A 21,939-nucleotide genomic window follows, 5' to 3' on the forward strand; every position below is an offset into this window, starting at 1 on the left:
TTCTGTATATGAAAGGGGCTGTCCCCTCCTCAATCCCTCGCTCTTTGCGCTAAAGCTTGATTCTTTTCTCACAACTCTATTTTTAAAACAATAAAAACTTTAGCGTAAAGAGCGAGGCGTTGAGGAGGGGACGGCCCCCTTCATATACAGAATAATTTCTGTTTAGATAAGATAAGATAAGATAAGTTTTATTCTTCATTAAATACACATACAATATTAGATGTTATAAATCCCTCAAAGGCTCATTGGCCTGTACAAAGAGGGAAGACATATGAATTACATACTCAAGGATAAAAAACATACTCAATATGAATTACATACTCAAGGATAAAAAACAAAAGAAAATTTAAAATGATCACTTACTCACATATGAAGGAGAAGAAAAGAAAATATAAATAAAATAGAAACTATAGAAAAAAAATAAGTTTGTTTTAAGTTTTAATGTTGCTCCTTACTTTCAGTTAAAAAAAACTTGTTTTTTTTTAAAATAATTTATATAAGAGCCAAATAAATAATACATCTACAGTATCTTTATGTTATTGCCTATGAATGGTCGTTAAAGGACATGATTTTAGTCAAAGGTATAGCCAATATGCAATTTTGGTGTAAACACTTAACGACTTGATCTAGATGGATGTGTTTTTTAAGAAAAAAAATTACATTTTTTCCAGTGAATCAACTGCATTTTTTACTTATTTATTTGGTACTTGTATGATAAACGCCCTACCGCTCAAGTTGTTCATTCATTGAAACATTATAGAACCGTTTTTTTTGCGTTAGTTTCTTTCAGCTTAGCGTTGAGACAAGACAAAAGAAGTGACAGAATAGATGAAAAATGTAGCCTATAGTTTGGGTTACATATTTGCACATTAGGGGCGGGGGGACGGTAAAGTATTTGGACAATGTGAAGTTAGAAAACATTCTTACTACATAATATGCAGAATAATTGTACCTAACACATCAGACATGTAGACCCGCTATACTTTACCCCCCTCCCCCTAATGTGCAAATATATAGCCCAAGTTTGTTTCTAAAGTATTATATTTTTAACTTACTTTGGTGTATTTCATTAGGATTGAGCGCCAGAGAAACATATTAGAAGAATATTATATAGGAGGTATATACTACAAGTACCCCTTTTTCCATGATGTATGAGAAGGGGGGTGGTAATCAATTTTTCTACCCCTTTTCTGTACATCATGCTCTCAAATATCCCGAATGATATTTGAAAATAAAATATCCCGCTCGATATCTACTCTGAAGCTGTTTCTAAGAGGCAAAAGAGCTTTTTTTTAATTATGTTAAAGTTTTGGGATGAAGATATAACCCTTGAATAGCTGAGATTCCGGCTTTCCCTAGAGTATCCACATATGTTTAACCTTTCTATGTGTCTCTTGAAGAGAACTCTTCAAGACTTCAAATTTTCAATGTGTTTTTGGTTCACCAAAGAACTAGACTGTTTTGAATATTTATATTGATATACAGAAACGTGAATGCTTAGTCAAGGAGGCACACTTGTGCCTCTATAAAGAGGCGACCCACCACAATGTTAAGCGATTTCAGGTCCTAGAGGTCGCAGAGAGACGGCGGTAATCGCATTTTGTAGCCCAAGCTCAAACTAAGAAACTTGCAAAATTTCATCCTCCTCCGACTTTATCTTCATGGGGTAAACTGGGCCGGAAGTTTGGACCCTCCCACCACAGCCCCCTTTAACGTTGTCCGATTGGGCTGAAATTTAGAGGTTAAGCTTTCCTAGGGCCCGGTAGCTTATCCTCGAAATTTCAGCTCAATCCGATCACTCCTTTCCTGTTTTCAAAAAACCAAATATAGCCAATTAAAATTAATTTCTTTTTTTTTTCTTAGCCACACCTACAGGCCACAGTTGGCAACGGATCCGGTTGAATGAGGACTCATTAGAAGCAGAATTCGACCTGTTAGGGCCTTTTGATATTTTCAGACCGAAAAAATTATCCCCCGAATTTACATTTACGAAAAACCTCGTTTTCCTATATTAGCCCATGTTAATTTTTCCCACCACAAACTCCCCTTTAACGTTGTCTGATCGGGCTGAAATTTAGAGGACAAGCTTTCCTTGGGGCTGGAAGCTTATCCTCGAAATTTCAGCTCAATTTGATCACTCCGTCCCGGTTTTCCAAAAAACACATATCAAGATTTTTGAGACTTTGCTTGCGTCGAAAATAGCTTCAATATGCTAAACAACAGTCAATATTGTGTTTGTACAGTCCAGCGGCTGTTACTCCCGATTTTCAGGCGAAAAACCCGGGTTCGATTCTCCATCAGAGAAACTTTTTTATATACTTTGAAAAGAAACTCAGTTTCTTTTTTAAATTATTTGAAAAAAATTACGTTTTCTAAAGAGTTAAAGAGGCTGAGTTACAAGGTCGACCCTTAAAACGTACAGGGATTAGGAGGCACAGTTGGGGGGCTGTTAAAGAGGCTGAGTCACAAGTTCGAACCTTAAAACGTACAGGGATTAGGAGGCACCCTGTACGACGTGATTTGAGTATTCAGGAATTAAAAGCCTTAACACAAGAATGTTCAAGAGCGGATGGTTTGGGGGGCGGCAGCCCCCCAACTTTAACTCCTGACACGATCAGCTAACAGTTAGTCAAGCAATAATAAGTAATAAACTGTACAAAAACGTGCAGAAATTATTTGAAAAAAACTACGTTTTCTAAAGAGTTAAAGAGGCTGAGTTACAAGGTCGAACCTTAAAACGTACAGGGATTAGGAGGCACAGTTGGGGGGCTACCACCCCCAAACTCCCCGCTTTCGCAGCCTTTAAATATAAAAAAAATTTCTTTAAACTGAAAGTAAGGAGCGACATTAAAACTTAAAACGAACAGAAATTATTCCGTATATGAAAGAGGCTGTGCCCTCCTCAACGCCTCGCTCTTTACGCTAAAGTTTTTATTGTTTAAAAAAAGAGTTGTGAGAAAGTCAAACTTTAGCGTAAAGAGCGAGGCGTTGAGGAGGGCACAGCCTCTTTCATGTACAGAATAATTTCTGTTCGTTTTAAGTTTCAATGTTGCTCCTTACTTTCAGTTTAAAGAATTTTTATTTTATATTTAAAGGCTGAGAACGAGGGGGGTTTACGGAATGGTAGCCCCCCAACTGTGCCTCCTAATCCCTGTACGTTTTAAGGTTCGACCTTGTAACGTCATGATTTCTTCTCAATTCGCTTGGCTGAAATTTCAATTTCGCTCTGACAATTGTTCCTGCAGACAATCTACAGGCTCCTGAGCCTTATCTAACAGGCGAGAGGTTCATGGTATTTAAGATGCACGAATACGTGCAAACGGAAGGACAAGAGGAACTGACCCCCCTTCTCTTCAAGATTAGTCTAAAATGACAAAGTAACAGCGCCCTAATCTCTCTTTTTTTGTGTTTTAATCATGTAATTTTATTATGTAATCAATGTTAATATAAAAATATAGTAGCTTTATTACTAGTAAATAGTTTATTGGTAAATAGGAATTTACTATGGAGCTTTATGGAGTCTTCCACTAATTTCGACTGAGACGCGTAATATTTGCTACTAGCAGATTTTAAGCTACCCTGATTTAGACAAATGCGCTTTTTGTATATTCAACTGCCCCCTGAAATAGCCGGGGGAGACACACGAATCTCCAAAATGTAATCTTGGGCCCAAGTGTTCTTGAGAGGTTTTCAAGTCTATTTAAGTTATATATTAAGTTGTACTTTATATTAAGTTATATATTAATGCAATTTATCTATTTTAAATAGTTCTGTTTCCAGTTCCAATTTTACCTGTGAATGGTGTTACAAGTGCTATGGTCCACAATTCTCAAACTTCACTTTTGGATGCTCCCCAAACGATATACGCCCCGGGAAAATATTCCGTAAGTACAAATATATTTTAAAAGATTAAACATTATTACCATGAAAGAAGAAGAACGGAACGTCATTGGGTCGAAGGTCGGTTAAACAGAGTTATCAAACAAGAGACAGAGGAGGGTTGTACCTGAGGAGGGATAGGTAATGGTCCGAACGGAAACATGTTTCCGGGAATGAAAATAAATGCCAATTTATCTTTCTGTCTTGTTGTATTTTTTTTTCTCTAGTCGTAATGATGAAAAGTCTCTTGGCTAAATTGTCGGAAAAGGTACATGCTTTTTTCTGTTTGATTCCGGGATATTTTGCAGAAACTTAAGCCTAGTGCAATTGCTAGAAATCTTTTAATTTTCCTCTCTTACCCTATTTAACCCCTTAATCCCCATCTTAGATAATTTGTCCTCTATATACGAATTTGTTACGAAAGTTTTTCTTGTACTCTAGGCACGTCCGCTGAATTTTTTTCTTTTTGTGGGCTCAATAATGATAAAAATAAATATACTTGATGGCTTGAATAAGAAGTGTCCAGAAATTCAGGAATATAAGGGTTTCGGGGTCCTGGAACCAAGGCTTACACCCCTCCTCTATATACGTGTCTGATTTACCCTTAAAACAAATCACTGACCACAGACGGTCAAGAGGTCTGTTCAGCCAATCAATTATATCATTTAAATTTTTTAGTCTTCTCTTATGATCGTATTCGTAAAAACATATAGTGATTTCATGTTGTGGTTTCATTTATAGTAGTTTATGCTTCATAGCATTAATTCAAAAAAAAAAATTCCACAAAATATTTTTTTCAAGGAAAAGTAAAGAACTATTAAACCAAAAATGAGCAAAAATAGAATCAAATAATCTACCAAGCGTAAAACTACCACAAATCAGAATCAATAAATAAATGAAACCCAAAACGAACAATAATTACAATAGATGAGTCAAACTCAAAACGAGCAGACATTAACATGATTAGGGCTCACAGCCCCTATGCCTTCTCTAGACCAGAACATAATTTGGACTTCGCTGAAAAAAATACGGTACTTGTCTAGAATCCAGAATACACGCGAGAAGTGAAGTTTCGTTAATGCTAATGAAATAAAACAAAATAGGATAAAAATATAATAGTTCAGAAACAAATTTGGGCTATATATTTGCGCATTAGGGGGTGGGGGTTAAGTATAGCGTATATTAAATACATAACTACCTTTTATTCCCCCTAAACCCCAAAAAACTAAAGTTTCTATATAGTCCTCTGAGTGAGAAACCCTTTGTTATACAGCGTCTCATATAAGTACCGGGTAATGCCTATCTTATTTTTGCAATATAATTCTCGCGTGTTTTCTGGATTCTAGACAAGTACCCTTATGTCTTATAGCCACCACACCCAAGAAGTGAAGTTTAGGTTAATCCTAATTAAACAATTCTTACTTCATAATATGCAGAACAATTGTAGCTAAAACATTTTGCATGCAGGCCCGTTTTACTTTATCCCCACCCCCTAATAGCCCAGATTCTATGTTTTCAATGCATTTTCCCACCCCTAACCAGGGGCGGATCCAGGATTTTCTTAGGGGGGGGCAAAATAGGTTGATCCGATAAACTTGCGTTAGGAACAAGTTTAATTAACGCAATCTTGCGTTAATTAAGTAAATTACACTACTTTAGACTACGTTAGGGGGGGCCCTCGCCCCTCCCCTGGATCCGCCGCTGCCCCTAACTTGTTTTTCCAGTTTTTGTTTCGTCGCAATTGATCAAACAGTTCGTGATAACGAACTGTAAGGAGTGGCCCGGCTCAATAGTAACCGAAACTCTAAAAAACGCAGTCCTGCGTTAATTGAGTAAATTACACTACTTTAGACTACGTTAGGGGGGGGGGGGCTTGCCCCTCCCCTGGATCCGCCGCTGCCCCTAACTTGTTTTTCCAGTTTTTGTTTCGTCGCAATTGATCAAACAGTTCGTGATAACGAACTGTAAGTAAGGAGTGACCCGGCTCAATAGTAACCGAAACTCTAAAAAACGGAATTTTGATACCAATCGATACATCAAAAGAATCAGTTTTTTATGCTGATTTCAAATATATAAATGTCATCAAGTCTTACCCACCAAAAGTTGAGCGCCTGAGAAAATTTGCCTTATTTTCAAAAAAGGGGGGAACATCCCCTAAAAGTCATAGAAGTTAAATGAAAATCTCACCGTCAGATTCAGCGTATCAGAGAATCCGACTATAGAAGTTTCAAGCTCCTATCTGCAAAAATGTGGAATTTTGTATTTTTTGTTACCAGAAGAAAGATCACAGATGCTTGTTTTTTTTTTCAGTGGTCCTAGAATATCGCGGGAGGAGTCACTCGAAGGGAAATTAAAAATGTCTAGTTGTTTTTTAAGTGACCAAAAAACTGGAGGGCGACTAGGCCTCCTCACACGCTAATTTTTTTCTCAAAGGCACCCGATCTATGTTTTGAGATAGCCATTTTGTTCAGTCTGGTCGAAAAATACAATAAGTATGTCTTTGAGGATGCCTTAACCCCGCCCCCCTCCCCAGTCCCCGGGGAAGGCCTTCAAGTTATGAACTTTGCCCAATGTTTACATATAGTATTGGTTATTGGGAAGTATACAGGAGTTTTCAGGGGGATTTTTTCTGGTAGTTTGGGAGGGGGGGGGGTTCGGGGGTTTCGTGGAAGGATATTTCCATGGAGGAAGTTTTTATGGCGGAAGGGACATTGCTATGAAGGGGGCAACGGATTTCCCAGCATTATTTAAAAAAAACGATCAGAAATTAAATAAAAAAAAAACAAAACAATTTTCTCAACTGAAAGTAAGGAGCAACATCAAAACTTAAAACGAATATCTGCCTAAATAAAACAACATCTGCCTAAATATTCCTTGAAAGCTTCTCCTTAATACCCTAGCTTGTGTAGTAGCTAGTAGCATTAGTAGCAGTATGCACATGCCACCTTTGGTTTTTTTCAACATTCCCTTAAACACACGACGTTCCGACTTAATACCCAAATCTATTGTTGAGATACGCCCTTTTAACAATCTGCATGGGCATAGTGTGTTTTGATTTAGTTCAAATTCCCGCTCAATATTCTGTCAAATTTTCACCTTCATAGGCCTACGCTTAGCATTAATTGTACTACTATCATAGTTGTAGTGGTAGCAGTAGGAACAATAATAACAGTAATAGCGTATTATTATTAGCAGTAGTAACAGTAGTAGCAGCAGTACCAGCAGGTACATTTTGCCTATCATGTTTCTACAGACTAGCAAGTTTTGCGCAAGGACCTCGAGTATTCCTTTTGGGAAATTACTTTCTCCTTGTAAGTGCATATACGCCCGGGTAAGGAATAATCGCACTTTCGTTTTAATAGATCACTGATAAACCATATAACTCCAAAACTGCAGCCTGCTAAAACCCAAATGGGCCAAATGGACATGGTCACTCTATGTTTTTCTTTTATCAGAGTCCAAAAAGTAGTCGAGAGTGAACAGGGTTCTCTTTCATGAATAATTCATTGAAACGATCGTATAATTATTTGGAAGACTTGTACTTGTATATTTTTGCCTAATCAAATTGTCCGCAAAGTGGGTTATTAAGCTAGCCAAGCTGCTTGAAATGCAATTGTTCGACGATCAATGATTCAAGCGGTTCAAGTAGGAACTAAAATACAAGACTTGAGTATATTCAGAATTGAACTTTTTAGTCTCTTCCTCAAGCAAACACGACGTTTAAAAACGCATCGTTTTAGGCTCAATTTGTGCTTTTTTTTTATAATGATCGGATATGCCCTTATTATACCCGCTAATAACAGTTTAATTTTGTCTAATTAGCCGTCTTTTAAGCACCAATTTTTGTTTTAGGCTTTGCTAATATGACCGACTCAAAAGAGCGTCCTACCAAGGGGGTCTCGTCCTCCGCTTTAAAGGCGGAACTACCTCCCACCCCTCAAGTGTCCTACAGACTTACTTACTTAGACTTCATCCCTCCTACGCCCAGAGATGTAATGGGCAACAACAGTAGTTCGCTACTTTGACCTTTCTGAGCTTTCGTACAGATCTCCCCCCATCAAAGTCCCCGCCAACTTTGCCTTCCTCTTTAGCAGCCTGTCGAGGGCTACATAGGGTCTTCTTGACTCGCAAAGACCAAGGGGTATCCAACATAATACGTTGTGAGGTATCTTTCTATCCATTATCCGTACCTTATGCCGCCAATACTCCCATGAATTGTTTCATTTTGTATATGTGAATCTAGTCAAATTCAAACTGAAGAGCCCGAGGTATCTCCAAATACAGAAAAGACAACCGCGATTGTAGGGTTGTACCATGCATTAATTTTTTTTTAATTTTTGCCTAGGCAAATTCTACTTTCTCTTGATCTCTCAGGGGGTCAGGAGGCTATTCCTTGGAAATGGCCTCAATTGTCAAGATAATTAATTTTTTTCACTTCTTCATTTTTTAATTTCTTAGTTGTTTTTACCATGTTTTCAGTGTTATTTTTCATATTGATGTTGTTAGTTTGTTCGTCGTTTTTCCTTCTGCTTGTTTTCTTTTATAATGAAAGAGTTCACGTTTTATCGATACTTCGAGCGTGAACATCAATTTTTTTTGTCATTTAAAAATTATATTTATCTTTTTCGGCATGATTGGCCAATTTGTTCTTAAAAATTTTCTGAGTCACTTTGCATAGAGCCCAGGTTGTTGAGCCACCCGGTCTATTATTTCTCATCATCACATGATTCAGAAAGCTCAACTATCAAATTAAAACTCTTATTTCCAAAAAACTATAACAATGTAATTGGAATAAAAATTTCTTGTATCTATTTCCTCAAAAGTATGTAATTCCTGAACTGACCTTATTGTCTGTCACAAAACTGAATATTTCATTATAATAAAAAAACTTAAACTTAAACTGAAAAAAAAACGTAATAGGCAGGGAGAAGAAAGCATATGCAATGTTCTCTTTTGAAGCGTACCTACCCAAGCGGTAGACGCTAATTACAACCTGCTCATTCGTTTAAAAACTATAATTACTCAAATAGTATAGCTTTCACTTTTTCAAAATGTCTCCCATCGTGCAATTTTTTGCTGTTTAAAATTTAGCTTCCAGTGCTAGATGTCGTGCTTTTTTTGTTGTTGAATGACTCAGTTCTCACTTCACCGTTAGAGTCGATCACGTGGTGACAACAATAGTGCAGGATCTGCATATCCATAAAATACCATGGGTATCAAAATAAAACCTCTTTTACCCACTGAACATTTCTTAGGTTTGTCTCATTCCTGAAAACGTCGATTTTGTAAGATTATCGTTTTGGTTACTTCAAAACTATGTATTCGGGTAAAAATCGCATTTTCGTCAGTGTTGCCACATTGAACTGTGAAAATAAATAAGCAAAACTAATTAACTAAATTTAACAAAGCTTTTTATCCATAAGTTTTAACAACTTGTTGGTTCCCAATTCCCAAGGGCAACTATAACTTCAAAGGAAAGCAACACCCACTTCAATTGATTGGTGCCATATGTTTTTAGCTTCTTTTTCGCTGATTTTTAACCTGCGTTTCTTTTTTTTTTAATTTGATATCTACCGATACCTAAACCTACTTAAATGCATTTCGCTACGCTGGAATATAAATATTCTACCTCCATAAATGCTCTCCGATTGAAACTATCCTATGTCCAAAAATCGATAAAGTTGATTAGTTGTTTATTTTGTGCGAATTTATGTGCTGAATATAAATTTGCAGTTAGAATTGACATCACACCGCTAGATGTCTTCCAAATCGCCCTTTTCTTTGTATGTTGCAAAGTTACTTTTAACACACCCTGAAACTATTCTAAGTCCTTATTTGGACTTGGGATAGTTTCATAGTTACATAGTCAATAATTACAAAAGAAACTTTTACAGTTCTGTTGTTCCCCTATAATCGCTTTTTGAAGTACTGGAAAAAACAATCTTAAAAACTTCATAAGCTCTCCTGAAAAAAAGCGGTATTGGCCATAGGATTGTTTCAGTCGGATCACATTTGGAGGTAAGATAGTTTCATTCCAGTGTATCGATTTGGAGGTTTTTCGTTAAAAATTAAATTCTCTATTTTCCCTAATTTTTAACATATATGCGTCTGTGTAAGTTTCCGCTTAACAAGTTCAAACATTCAGAATTCATTTTCACTGCCTTTGGTACTTCAGTCAGAAGTAAAAAATTCTGCTAAAAAAAGTCAAAAAGTGATTTTTCTTATCTTTTATTCGGCAGCTCTTATCTTTTAGGTCAAAAATATTTCGCCGAATGTTTGTTTATGTACCCGATGCCTGGACCGCTTCTAGATTAGGCGTTCATACTCCTTGGGTAAAATGTGACCAAACAAATAAGCAGGCGTTGATGATATGAATTTAGGTTTGTTTGGTGAAAGGAACTGATAAAACAACTAAGGTGTTTTTTCGCGACAATCTACTGGATTAGAGGATCTACTGGATTTATACCTCAATATAGATTGAAGAATATCAATTCGGATGGAGCCAACTGGGCGTTTAGCTCGTAAAAATGCCACAAATTTCAAAACTCACAATTGATGTTATTAATACAACCATTGACCTTATTGATTCTGACACTGATGTTGGATATGATACTGCTAGAGCTGTCATTTCTACGTTCAAATATCCTATTTCTGTATTGGCATATGGAGTAAGATATACAAAGACTAAGACTGTCATCAAACGGAATGAAGGCTTTGTAGACAGATTTGCCAAATTTTACGAGGATAGTATTAGAGATAATGAGTTCTGAAGAATTTATCATAATTCATGACTAAAATTTTCAAATGTTGTCGCCGGCTCTTGCAATCTCAGTCGAGAATCTTGCTCTCAACGGAATTTCTTGTTTATTCTATTCAAGTAATAATCCAGACTGGTAATTATATAAAAAAACGAATTTGACCAATCGAGATTGTCACGGATTATGTAATTTTTACAATCATAAATCAAAAATCTAGATCATCGCGGAAAAACTACTCGAACCAAATTGCTTATGTATCCGTCATCGTTTCTAGAATTCAATAGAATTTTAAGTTGCCGTACTTGTATTCATTTATCAATGACGTGGCTGTGGCAGCTGTTCCAAGATGCCCTTCTTCATTTCATTTACTTCTCTGAGCTAGTTATTTTGATGTCGAAACAACGTCGGGGGCTATTTGGGAGGATCTTTCCACGAAGGAAGTTTTCATGGTGGAAGGGACATTGCTATGAAGGGGACGCCGGACTTCCCAGGATTATTTAAAAAAAAGATCAGAAATTAAATATAAAAAACAAGTTTTTCAACTGCAACAGCAGCAACATCAAAAACTTTAAACGAACAGAAAATATTACATATATGATTGGGTTCACCCCCTAGTCAATACCTCGCTCTTTAAGCCAAAAATTTTTTAGTACTTTCATAAGAGCTATTTATTCTAATTAACGGTCTTTGTGATTAAGCGGTAATTTTTAAATAATTTGAAAAAATTTCGAACTTTAGCTTAAAGAGAAAGGTATTGACTAGGGGGCGAACCCCCTAATATACGTATTAAAAATATATGAATATAGAAGTTCGTTACGTAAGTTAATTCGTCCAAACAACGGGGTGCGATTGCTTTACTTTTATACAGTACTTGGAGATTTTATCTTTTGAATACTGTAAAAGGCCAGCGGATAACAAACTGCCAGTAAAATCTTATTTTGCTCTGTTAAGATGTGACCCACCTAAAGGAGGTTTCCAGCCATTACGGCGGACGATGTTATGTCATTCTGACACAACGCATAGTGGGAACCAACTCTTAAAGTACCAAGACATTAAAATAACAACATATTTGCCTCCTATGCTTGTTTGTACCTTATATTCGCGATTTCCCAGTATTTTCCCGTTGTTTATTTCAAAATTATGAAGTTTTTAAGACAGTATTATGTTTGTGTCAGTGTTCCTCGTTGAACCGTCAAATAAATAGATGAAACCAATTAGATCGGTCTAATAACACTTTTCATTTGGAAAAAATTCAAACGTTAACGATCTGATGATACCCAAAGACAAGTACACCTTCAAAGGGAAGCTACTTATTCTTAAAGTTGTTGGGTTACATATGTTTTTAGTTTATTTTTTCTGATTTTTCACCCACATTTCTTTTTTTATTCGGTGCTTGCTACTGCCAAAAACTGCATAGCTACATATGGAGGTCTTTTTATTAAAAATTGAAGTCTCAATGTTCCTAATTAGATTGAGAAATGATTGAGTATAAGCTTCCACTGAATCAATTCTCAGATTGCATTTTCACTGTCCTTGGTATTTGAACAGTCTGACAATGCGCAGGTATACGCAGTCAAAATTACGACCTATGGTTGTTTTGATGCTACTACTACTACTAACTCTCTGCAGCACTCAGCCGTCCGGTGCCAGCACAGTTACGCACGCTCCTCCTCTATCCCAATCTATTTAAAGCCTCCCTCTTTGCACCCTCCCAAGAAGTTACCATTTCCCTTAAATCATTTCTTACGACATTCTCCCACCCCATTCGGGGGTGACTTGATTTACATTTGACCCTAAATGGTTGTCCGACAAGGATGATCTTGGGTAATCTGTCACCCTTCATCGGTAGAACTTGTCCTACCCATCCCAACCCTTCTCTCATTATAGCCCTAGAAAGAGGGGTTGATTGCATCACATCTTTTCTTTTGTGCTGAAAAATAACTTTTTTCTTACTGGATCTCCAGAGAGGTATCAAAACTATAAAGACCCGAAATTATTCGGCATTCTATATCCAGCAACTGCTTGAATTGCCCGGAACACATCATTGTCACCTACAGATTTATCACTGACGTGGATTTCTTGTGAATTTTAACATTACCCAAGCGGAAAATTAATTTGGAAAGGAATTGACCTGAAAACCCTATGTCAACACTATTTTGTTCCCAGCTAATTCCTACTAATATTATATCTTTGTGTCTTTTCTAGTTTCAAAAAATAAACTGACCGAAATCTTGATTCTGATTGGTCAATCACCAATTTTATGTCTGAAGGTTTAGCAATAGTCAACACGAGAAATTACGAACAGCATACACAATTGGCGCTGTAGTCGTGCGTAATCTCGATTTTATGTTGTAAAAATACTTTCACCAATGTTATGTCAGGTTATTCGGCAGTCCTTGTCCTGTTTCTTCGACGTGTTATTTCCTTTGTTCTCCATGTTTTGTAAAGTTCTGTTTGCTTATGTTCGATAACAACCCTGCCGTGAGAGTGAGTTCTGCAAACATTTTAATCTGTATGTGCTGCTGTACAACTTGATAAAAGGATATTAAATGTTAATATTTACTTACTCTGTATCAATGGGTGTGTGAACAGTCTAGTAAAGTTTAACATATTGTTTGCCGCTAAACCCTTAAAGGAAGAAGAAAAGCAACTTGACGGGCGTGACTAAAATTGATTGAAAATATTAGATTGATATGTTTTTAATGTTTTGCTGTATTGTCTATAGGCAAGCGCTACTAAAGAGGATGACAAAATTGCTGTTGATGAAGTGGTGACTTCTTTTTTTGGAGAGGAGAAAGGGTTAATATAAATGCCTCCAACCCTAGCTTCTTCTATCATCCTGGTTTTTTCATATCAAATCCTATTTAAAAATTCAAAAGAGTATGAAAGTCTCAATAATCTTTCCTCATACTCAATGAAATTTGAACGTCCAAAATTGAAGTATAGTGTCTCAGTTGTTCCACTTTTTCTGTTAGTACACTATTTATGCCTAATCCGTAGATCCGTAAAATAAAAACGGAGACAATAAAAAAGAAGATACTAAAAGCATAGCTGAAAAGAATAGAAAACATAGTTTTTTAATAAAGTTGAGGTTAGTAATAAAGTAATATAGTAATAAATGAAGTTAGTAATTAAAGGTTAGTAAATAAAGTTGAGTTTTAATAAAGTGACTTTCCTTTTAAAAAAAAAAAACTAAAAAAAAAGAAGGCTGCTGGTTTATATTTTAATTAAATAAATAAAAAAACAAGTTTTTGCAACTGAAAGTAAGGAGTGACATTAAAACTTAAAACGAACAGAAATTATTTCGTATATGAAAGGGGCTGCCCCCTCCTCAACGCCTCGCTCTTTACGCTAAAGTTTTTCTTATCGTTTTAAAAAATAAAATTGTGAGACAGAGTCAAACTTTAGCGTAAAGAGCGAGGCGTTGAGAAGGGGACAGTCCCTTTCATATACAGAATAATTTCTGTTTGTTTTAAGTTTTAATGTCGCTTCTTACTTTCAGTTACAAAAACTTGTTTTTTTTTTATTTCTGAACGTTTCTGAATTAATGCAGCTTTGATTTTGGCTCACCGTACATGAATAATTAAAACAAAATTCGCATATTAATTTTCATTTTTTGGCTAAATGGCTTTCTCGAAATTTTGTTCTGACGTAGCTTAAGAATTAACTCACGTAACGAATTTCTATATTCGTATGTTTTTATTACGTATAGTAGGGAGTTCGCCCCCTAGTCAATACCTCGCTCTTTACGCTAAAGTTAGAATTTTGTTCGAATCACGAACCCCTGAATCACAAAGGCCGGTTAATTTGAATAGATAGCTCTTTTGAAAGTACTAAACAACTTTAGCGCAAAGAGCGAGGTATTGACTAGGGGGCGAACCCCCTCACATACGTAATCAATTCTGTTCGTTTTAAGTTTCAATGTTGCTCCTTACTTTCAGTTGAAAAAAACTTGTTTTTTTTTAAATTTCTGATCGTTTTTTAAATAATGCTGGGAAATCCGGCGCCCCCTTCATAGAAATGTCCCTCCCCCCAAAGAAACATCCTCCATGGAAAGATTCTCCCTCGTAACTCCTACTCCGACCCCTCCCCCCCCCACCAGAAAAAAATTCCTGCTGAAAACGCCTGTATACGTCCCAATAACCAATACTATATGTAAACAATGGGCAAAGTGCATAACTTACACCCCTTCCCCCCGGGATCAGTGGGGGATTAAGTCATTCTCAAAGACATATTAATTAGATTTTTGACTATGCTGAACAAAATGGCTTTCTCGAAATTTTGATTGGGTGACTTCGGGGAAAAATGAGTGCGGGAGGGGGCCAAATTGCCCTCCAATTCTTTGGTCACTTAAAAAGGGCACTAGAACTTTTAATTTCCGTTCGAATGAGCCCTCTCACAATATTCTAGGACTACTGGATCGATACAATTGCCCATGGAAAAAAAATAAATAAACACGCATCCTTGATCTTTCTTGTGACAAAAAATACAAAATTCCACATTTTTGCAGATAGGAGCTTGAAACTTCGATAGTAGGGTCTCTGATGGACTGAATCTGATGGTGTGATTTTTATTAAAGTTCCATGACTCTTAGGGGTGGTTTTCCCCTTTTTTCGAAAATAATGCAAATTTTCTCAGGCGCGTAACTTTTGATGGGTAAGACTAAACTTAATGAAACTTATATATTTGAAATCAGCATAAAAATCTGATTCTTTTGATGTATCTATTGGTATCAAAATTTCGTTTTTTAGAATTTCGGTTACTATTGAGCCGGGTCGCTCCTTGCTTACAGTTACCACGAACTGTTTGATTTATTTTTTATTATATTTTTGTTTATTTAGATTTTTATTTATGTTTTATTAAGTTTGGATTTTAGATTTTTAATTTATCAATCATTTGGCAAAAAAATCGATTACATGGTGTTGGAAATGCAAATAAGGTCTCTGATACACTTAATGAGACCTTTGGCGGAAAGGTTTCTTTTAAAAACAGTAGCATGAATATATAAATGAAACCTAAAATGAACAGAAGCTATGAAGAACAAGAACTACGCAAGTACTCTACCTGAGCCTGTCCGTGAAAAAATTGAAAATAATTTAATAAGTCATAAATCATTTTAAGTAATTATTTTTCAAAATGATTAACAATCTTAGATTATTTAACAGTTTTAGTGTTAAATAATCTAAACTTGACAATTTTAGAAAATGGTTTAATAAATCATACATCATTGAAAATCGTTAGATTTCAGGGTACGCGCTAACTAAGCTATGTTTTGCAAAACCGCTGAGACGTTGCAGAAGTTGTTGAACTGCTTTATAAGCAGGGTTACCATCCCTAGTGATTGATCACTGTTTCTAGTGATTTTTTATTTTGCATAAACAAAGAAAATCAGCACATAAATCACTAGATTATTAAAGAAAACCCTTAAATCAACTACAAAATCACTAAAATTTGGACATTTTTTCTTTCAACGGGTGGCAACCCTGTCTATAAATATCTTCTTTCCTCTCAAAGAAAAGCTGAACATATTCCATTGGGTCTTTTTTGGTTACGGTTCTTAGTGTTTCTCAGAAAGCTGTCGTGACTAAAACTTGTGTCCGTCGTCCCAATTGCTACCAACTTTTTTTCCTTGACAAATACATTTGGTTAATTAAAAAATTTTGTCACTTAAAGTTCGCGGAAATGCGGTGATAGGATGGAAAACTTGAAATAGCACCTTCATCTGTAAACAAACCTTTGAAACAACATTTTAAATTTCATAACACTTATAAAATATTATACAAAACTGTAGAATACAAAGGCCGTCAAACTGTTTTTTCTACAATTTTGTGTGCGAAATTTTAAGCCTAAATTTTAGCTATAGGGCTAAATTAGGGCTAACTGTAGTGTCCTAAGTTTAATTTTCAATTTTTTATGACTTTTTTTGGGGGGCTGAAGTTTTATTTTTGTTTTTAAATTTTTTGAATTTTGGTTCAAATTCCACCAATCATTTTCGAAAAAAAAAGAAGTTAAAACACAAGAGGAACAACACATAGATTCTATAGACCAGTCTATAAAGTTTTTTTTAGACTAGCCTGAATAACTTGTACTTACTAATAATACGAAATCTCTTGTTCTGGATACTAATTAATTGATATATTTGATTTAACAGTAATTAGGTGAAGCATTGTAAATTAATTGAACAACTTTTACTCAAATAACACAGATTAACGTCATAATTAAAAGCTAAGGTATATTGAATATAGGCTACATGGCAGAGGGAATACCACAGCCACTCTTGGCTATATAAATGTCTGAAAAAGAGAAAGCATGAGACTCTATATAATCAACCCTTCCTCCCTGGGAATAGAAATCGTTTATACAGATCTGAATCTATTTCCAAAAAGAAGACAAAAAAGAAATGCTTCGAGGATTTGAAAATTCCAGAGATGTAAAAGGGCCTCATTCAAACAATAGTTTTTCTTATCTCATAACAAAAAGAGATTGCTATTCGCTGCCAGAAAATGCTTTAAAATTTTTATATTAAAGTATAAATCGATGACTAGCGCGTACACAGGGAAATTTTTGCCCGTTCCCAGAAATCTCGTATTTTTTGTGCTATTTAGTGTAATTTTTAGTGTTTTCCGCAAATTTCACCAGTTTTTTTTTTAATTAAAATAAATTACTTTCATAGTTAAAGTTCTAGATTTTTCTTTCATCGTTGATTTTTTTCAGCCTTCAAGTTGCCTTAGTCATTGTGAAGAAGATGTAATATATGGGTTTGGAGGGGAACAAACTGGCTCATCCGCTTGGTAAGATCTCATCTAATCTTCTTTCTTCATTTGAAAATAAATTCCGAAGCGTAATCATGCGCGATTAATGCTGGAAGACAACAAAAATCTTTATTGTTAATAAAATAAGCAATAGAGAAGAAAACGATCTAAAAACCGATTTCAAGGTACATTTACACTATATTGAGCTGGTTTCCATAATCTGTACTGGTAAAAATTCGGGTTTTGTGCCGACATCTTCAAGTTAGTAGTAACAATGGCATGAAGCAATGTTCTAGCTAGGCACGTATTGAAAATTTAGCCGATTTATTATTGTTTTTCTGGTGCAAATAACAAAAAATAGCCCATTCTAATATCAATTTGTAATAAAGTTATCAAAATTCTAGAATCTCAATTTTTTGTGCTAAAACAAATAGTAAGTATAGTAAGTATATTGTAAGTATATGCGCACTAAATGCCATACTGGTGCGTACCAGCACCAGAATAATAGTAAGTATATGCGCACCAGAAAATTTACCCTGTGTGGGACTTGGAGAACAAGTGGCACCAAGAGTTTTGTGTGTGCCTGGATTTTAATGGGATTATTTATCTTTTTCTTTTTTGCTAACCCCTGTCGGTGCCCATGAGGGGGGGGGGGGTGATTCATCTAAAACCCTTTCAATATCTTTGGTCGTTGTATTATTACTATTATTGTTGTAACAAAATTGTTTAAACTGAAGCAGTGGGAAGAGGAAGCAGTAGGAATGGAATTAGTTTCGGTAAAAGCTGGTTGTAACAAATTTTGCAAACATCTCGTTTTTTTACCTAGAAATATTTATTTATTTTAGTAGAATTTAGTTCGGTGGGAGCCAATTAAAGAATAAAAACGATTCAACGAAGCTTTTAAAACGAGTTACCTCACGACTAAATTTGCATTCGTTTTTATGTCAAATATTTAGTAGTAAACAATGCTTAGACAGCTTGGCGCCAACTCAATTGAACCCTTTGCTAGCTGATTATTGAAAAGTGGATGAATACTTCTGAAGTGTCTAAAAAGTTTAAATTCTTGCGGTTTTCTTTATCCGTATCAAGACCGTATCCAGGTGGGTAGGGGGTTTGCACCCCCCCCCCCCGAACTGTTTGTATGACACGTAAAAACGTAACAAAAATGAATATAACGCATTTTTGAAGTGTTTTTATTTCTTTCTAAACACCCCCCCCCCCCTAAAAAAATCCTTTTTTTAGTCGAAGATTTATACAAACAGCGAAGTCTCCGCAACTCTCTGTTTTGAATAAATTTGCTCAATCTTGTTCTGTTGTCCGTATCTTCATTAAAAAATAGGGGTATTTTACGAAAAATGGTAAAAAATATTGATTGTAATCTCGTAATTGACATTGCAAAGGAAGGTGTCGGGGTCCAAAAGGAACCACCCTCCCATGCATACAACAGTGTATCCTCCTCTTTTCTTAAAAATATTCGCTTACCAATAGTATTGCGGAAGAGTTAAAAAAAAGGAACTATCCCGTTTTTCTCGTTTTGTAGCGGTACTTGTTTTCGATTTATCTAGGTGTCCTTCTTGCATCCTTGTCAAGAATGTTGGAAATGCGGTTTTTATATATATATGACTTGTTTGATTTGGACTTTGTGATATGAAAAACCATTTTATGATGCATACTAAAAAACTGAAGTGACTTTAAAAGTGATTTTAGGGCGAGGAAGCTTTTAAGTTTTATTGAGCCAAACGGTGGAAGAGCCAAATTTTTTTGTGTAAGTTATTTTCTTTGTGTTTAAAAAATGTTGTTTCCTCTGGATTGGAGTGACGAAAAAAAGAAAGAAAAGAAACATCGGTTTTTTGGTAGAGTTCAAGCAAAATCATGCCAATTTCTCTTCCGATCAGAATGTTCTTATTATATTTGGGATTCGATGAATTTGTGGACACTTAGTTGTTTCCATATGATGTAAAAAATAATCCTTTTTTACAGTCCACATTAGGCCAAAATACAGACAGAGGGGTCTGGAATGGCATGAGAATGGCTGGAGTCGTAAGAATGGCTCCATTCTTTCGGCTAGAGAACGGAGAATACGAAAAATAATAATTTCTAGTTTAAGTTTAGTGTTTCGCCAGCAATAAAAGCAAAATTTTCAAATATGTAATTTCATCCTGGTTGCAAATTTAGGTTAGTGGCGTACCAATCGTCGCTCCAATATTCTGAATTGGGGCGACGATAAAAAGAAGAAAAGGAAACCCCCTTTTTTTCGGCAAAATCGAGTTCAAGCAAAATCGTGGCAATTTCACTTCCTATCATAATGTTCTTAGTACATTTGGGACACAGTTTATAGACAGCAAGCTTATCGCAGATCATTTCTGGTCATCGTGAACAAAAAGCTCCTCCCACTTCTTTCTGCCTTAGCTTGTTTAGCCTGTTTCTGAATATACCAGTAAGCTTATCGCAGATCGTTTCTGGTCATCGTGAACAAAAAGCTCCTCCCACTTCTTTCTGCCTTAGCTTGTTTAGCCTGTTTCTTTCCACTCGCACCCCTGTCCGGGTTTTTATAATGGGAGAGATAGAGAATGATCATACTGCTATATTCTGTCTACTGTGATTTGGGATTAGATGAATTTTGTTCGCATTTAGCGATTCACCTAAACCCGGTTAAAATATAGTGATGGTGAAATTGAAAGGAAATCATAGATTAACTAATTTAGGTTTTACACTTGATGAAACTTTTTCGTTTAGGAACAGTGTTTTGAGTATATCAAAGATATTATCACGGAATGTCCCAAATCGCATTTTAAGATCGTTATATGATTTGTATAAAAATATCTGTATATTTTACATTATTTTTCGGTATGGTTTGGGACGTTTCTGTTGCTAGTAAATCCAATACCGATTTTGAAAAAAATTGTTATATTCATTTGCTGTGCGTTAAGTCTTTAAGTAATTCTGTTATATTTTACTGGCTTGCTGGATTATGGGATTTTTATTACCTACTTTTTATGTTTAAATATAATAATAATAATTTACCTGTGTACTTTCCAGACATATTTCAGCTTAGATCTGATTGTCCCAATTACAATAAAAAAAATGGTCTTTTTTTAATTGTGGTAAGAGAAAGCAAGTTCATCACCTTTATTTTAAATTTGCAAAGTATTTAATGGAACTTCCAACTTGGAGAACTAACTCTTCTGCAAAGAAAGTATCAATTGGTAAACCCAGCTGGGGTTATTGAGAAGCGTATTTGTGATTTCTCTACTGAATGCCAGAAGTCTTTACATCTTTGGTCATTTCTGTTTATCCCTTGTCTGTAGTTGTGTGTTTTTATTTCTGTTGTTTCTTTTTTATTTTTCTTGATTTTAATCTGTCTTTTTCTGGGCTCTGCCCAGATTTTTGTGATGGGTTATAAATAGAATGATTGATTGATTGAATACTCACACGAGGAACGAGCCAGTTTTTTTCCAGGGGTGATCGTAATCGACACAGTGGTCCTAGAATATCGTGTAAGGTCTCTTCATAACGGAATTAAAAGTTCTAGTGCTTTTTTTGAGTGACCAAAGAGATTAGAGGGTAACACGGCCCCTTTCCCCACCGCTTTTTTCCCAAAATCGTCCGATCAAAATTTTGAGATAGCCATTTTGTTCATCACGGTTTAAAAGGTCCAATAATTATGCCTTTGGATATAGGTGCTTCAGGTGCAATCACTACCATCTAACTTCTCCTTTATTTTAATTAATAACAATTCTGGATAGATGTAATACTAAAATTATTAAAAAATTGGTTTGAAGCATTTAAAAATAAAATTAAGGGAAAAATGTATTCTAATTATGAGTTTTGGTTTAATATTTGAGTCTTGATTTTTCAATGGTTGCTTGAGGTGTGTGGTTGAGTATGGTGAAATGTTTTGATGTTTTTGTTATTATTATTGTTATTAGTGTTACTCCAGTAGCAGCTCATCGAGGAAAGACATCATGTATGTAATTGTTTGCATTATCAGTATGTTGTGTACTGTATTATTATATGGTTATAATCAGTCTTAAGGAAATTTTTATTCCTTAAACACGCCCCTAGGATAGCTTGTTCTTGGAAGTTCATGGGCAGGACAGAAGATTTATTTAAAAGAAGTTGTATATATATATATATATATATATATATATATATTTTTTAATTATTTTTTTTTAATATACAGAGATGGTTAGGGGCTAGGTTAAGTTGGATCAGGTATTTAATATAATGGGTTGCGCGTAGCCTGCTTTCCATAATTCTTTGTCGTAGTTTTCATAATTTTGTTTCGAAGGTATGTATTATCACCATGTTTTGGTATACATCATTAGGATTAACGTAAGTTCTATTTTTGGGTGTGTTTCTTTGAATTGACAAGTGCCGAATTTTCATGATTCTTATAAATTTTTTATATGCAGTGAATTCAGTTAAAAAAGTGTCTAGCCAGGTAAAGAATCTTCATTTATAGATGTAACCATACACAATATGTATGCAAGATATTTATGCATTTGTGGCCAAAAATTTCAGTGGTCCATTTGTCCATCGTAAATAAT

General features: G+C 35.3%; 1 protein-coding gene across 1 annotated transcript in view; it reads left to right on the forward strand.

The window, feature by feature from the left end:
* The window catches only part of LOC148954991 (uncharacterized), a 117,583-nt gene that overhangs the window by 74,221 nt on the left and 21,423 nt on the right, over positions 1-21,939 (forward strand). Inside the window, exons 4-5 of the mRNA XM_089105928.1 lie at positions 3,781-3,884; positions 17,352-17,428. Of these exons, the coding sequence (XP_088962054.1) occupies positions 3,781-3,884; positions 17,352-17,428 (181 nt within the window). The remainder of the gene's footprint in view (positions 1-3,780; positions 3,885-17,351; positions 17,429-21,939) is intronic.

Source organism: Artemia sp. Qi Xiang Cuo, chromosome 2 (genome assembly GCF_049724085.1).
Source record: "Artemia sp. Qi Xiang Cuo chromosome 2, ASM4972408v1, whole genome shotgun sequence".
NCBI classification, from domain to species: domain Eukaryota; kingdom Metazoa; phylum Arthropoda; class Branchiopoda; order Anostraca; family Artemiidae; genus Artemia; species Artemia sp. Qi Xiang Cuo.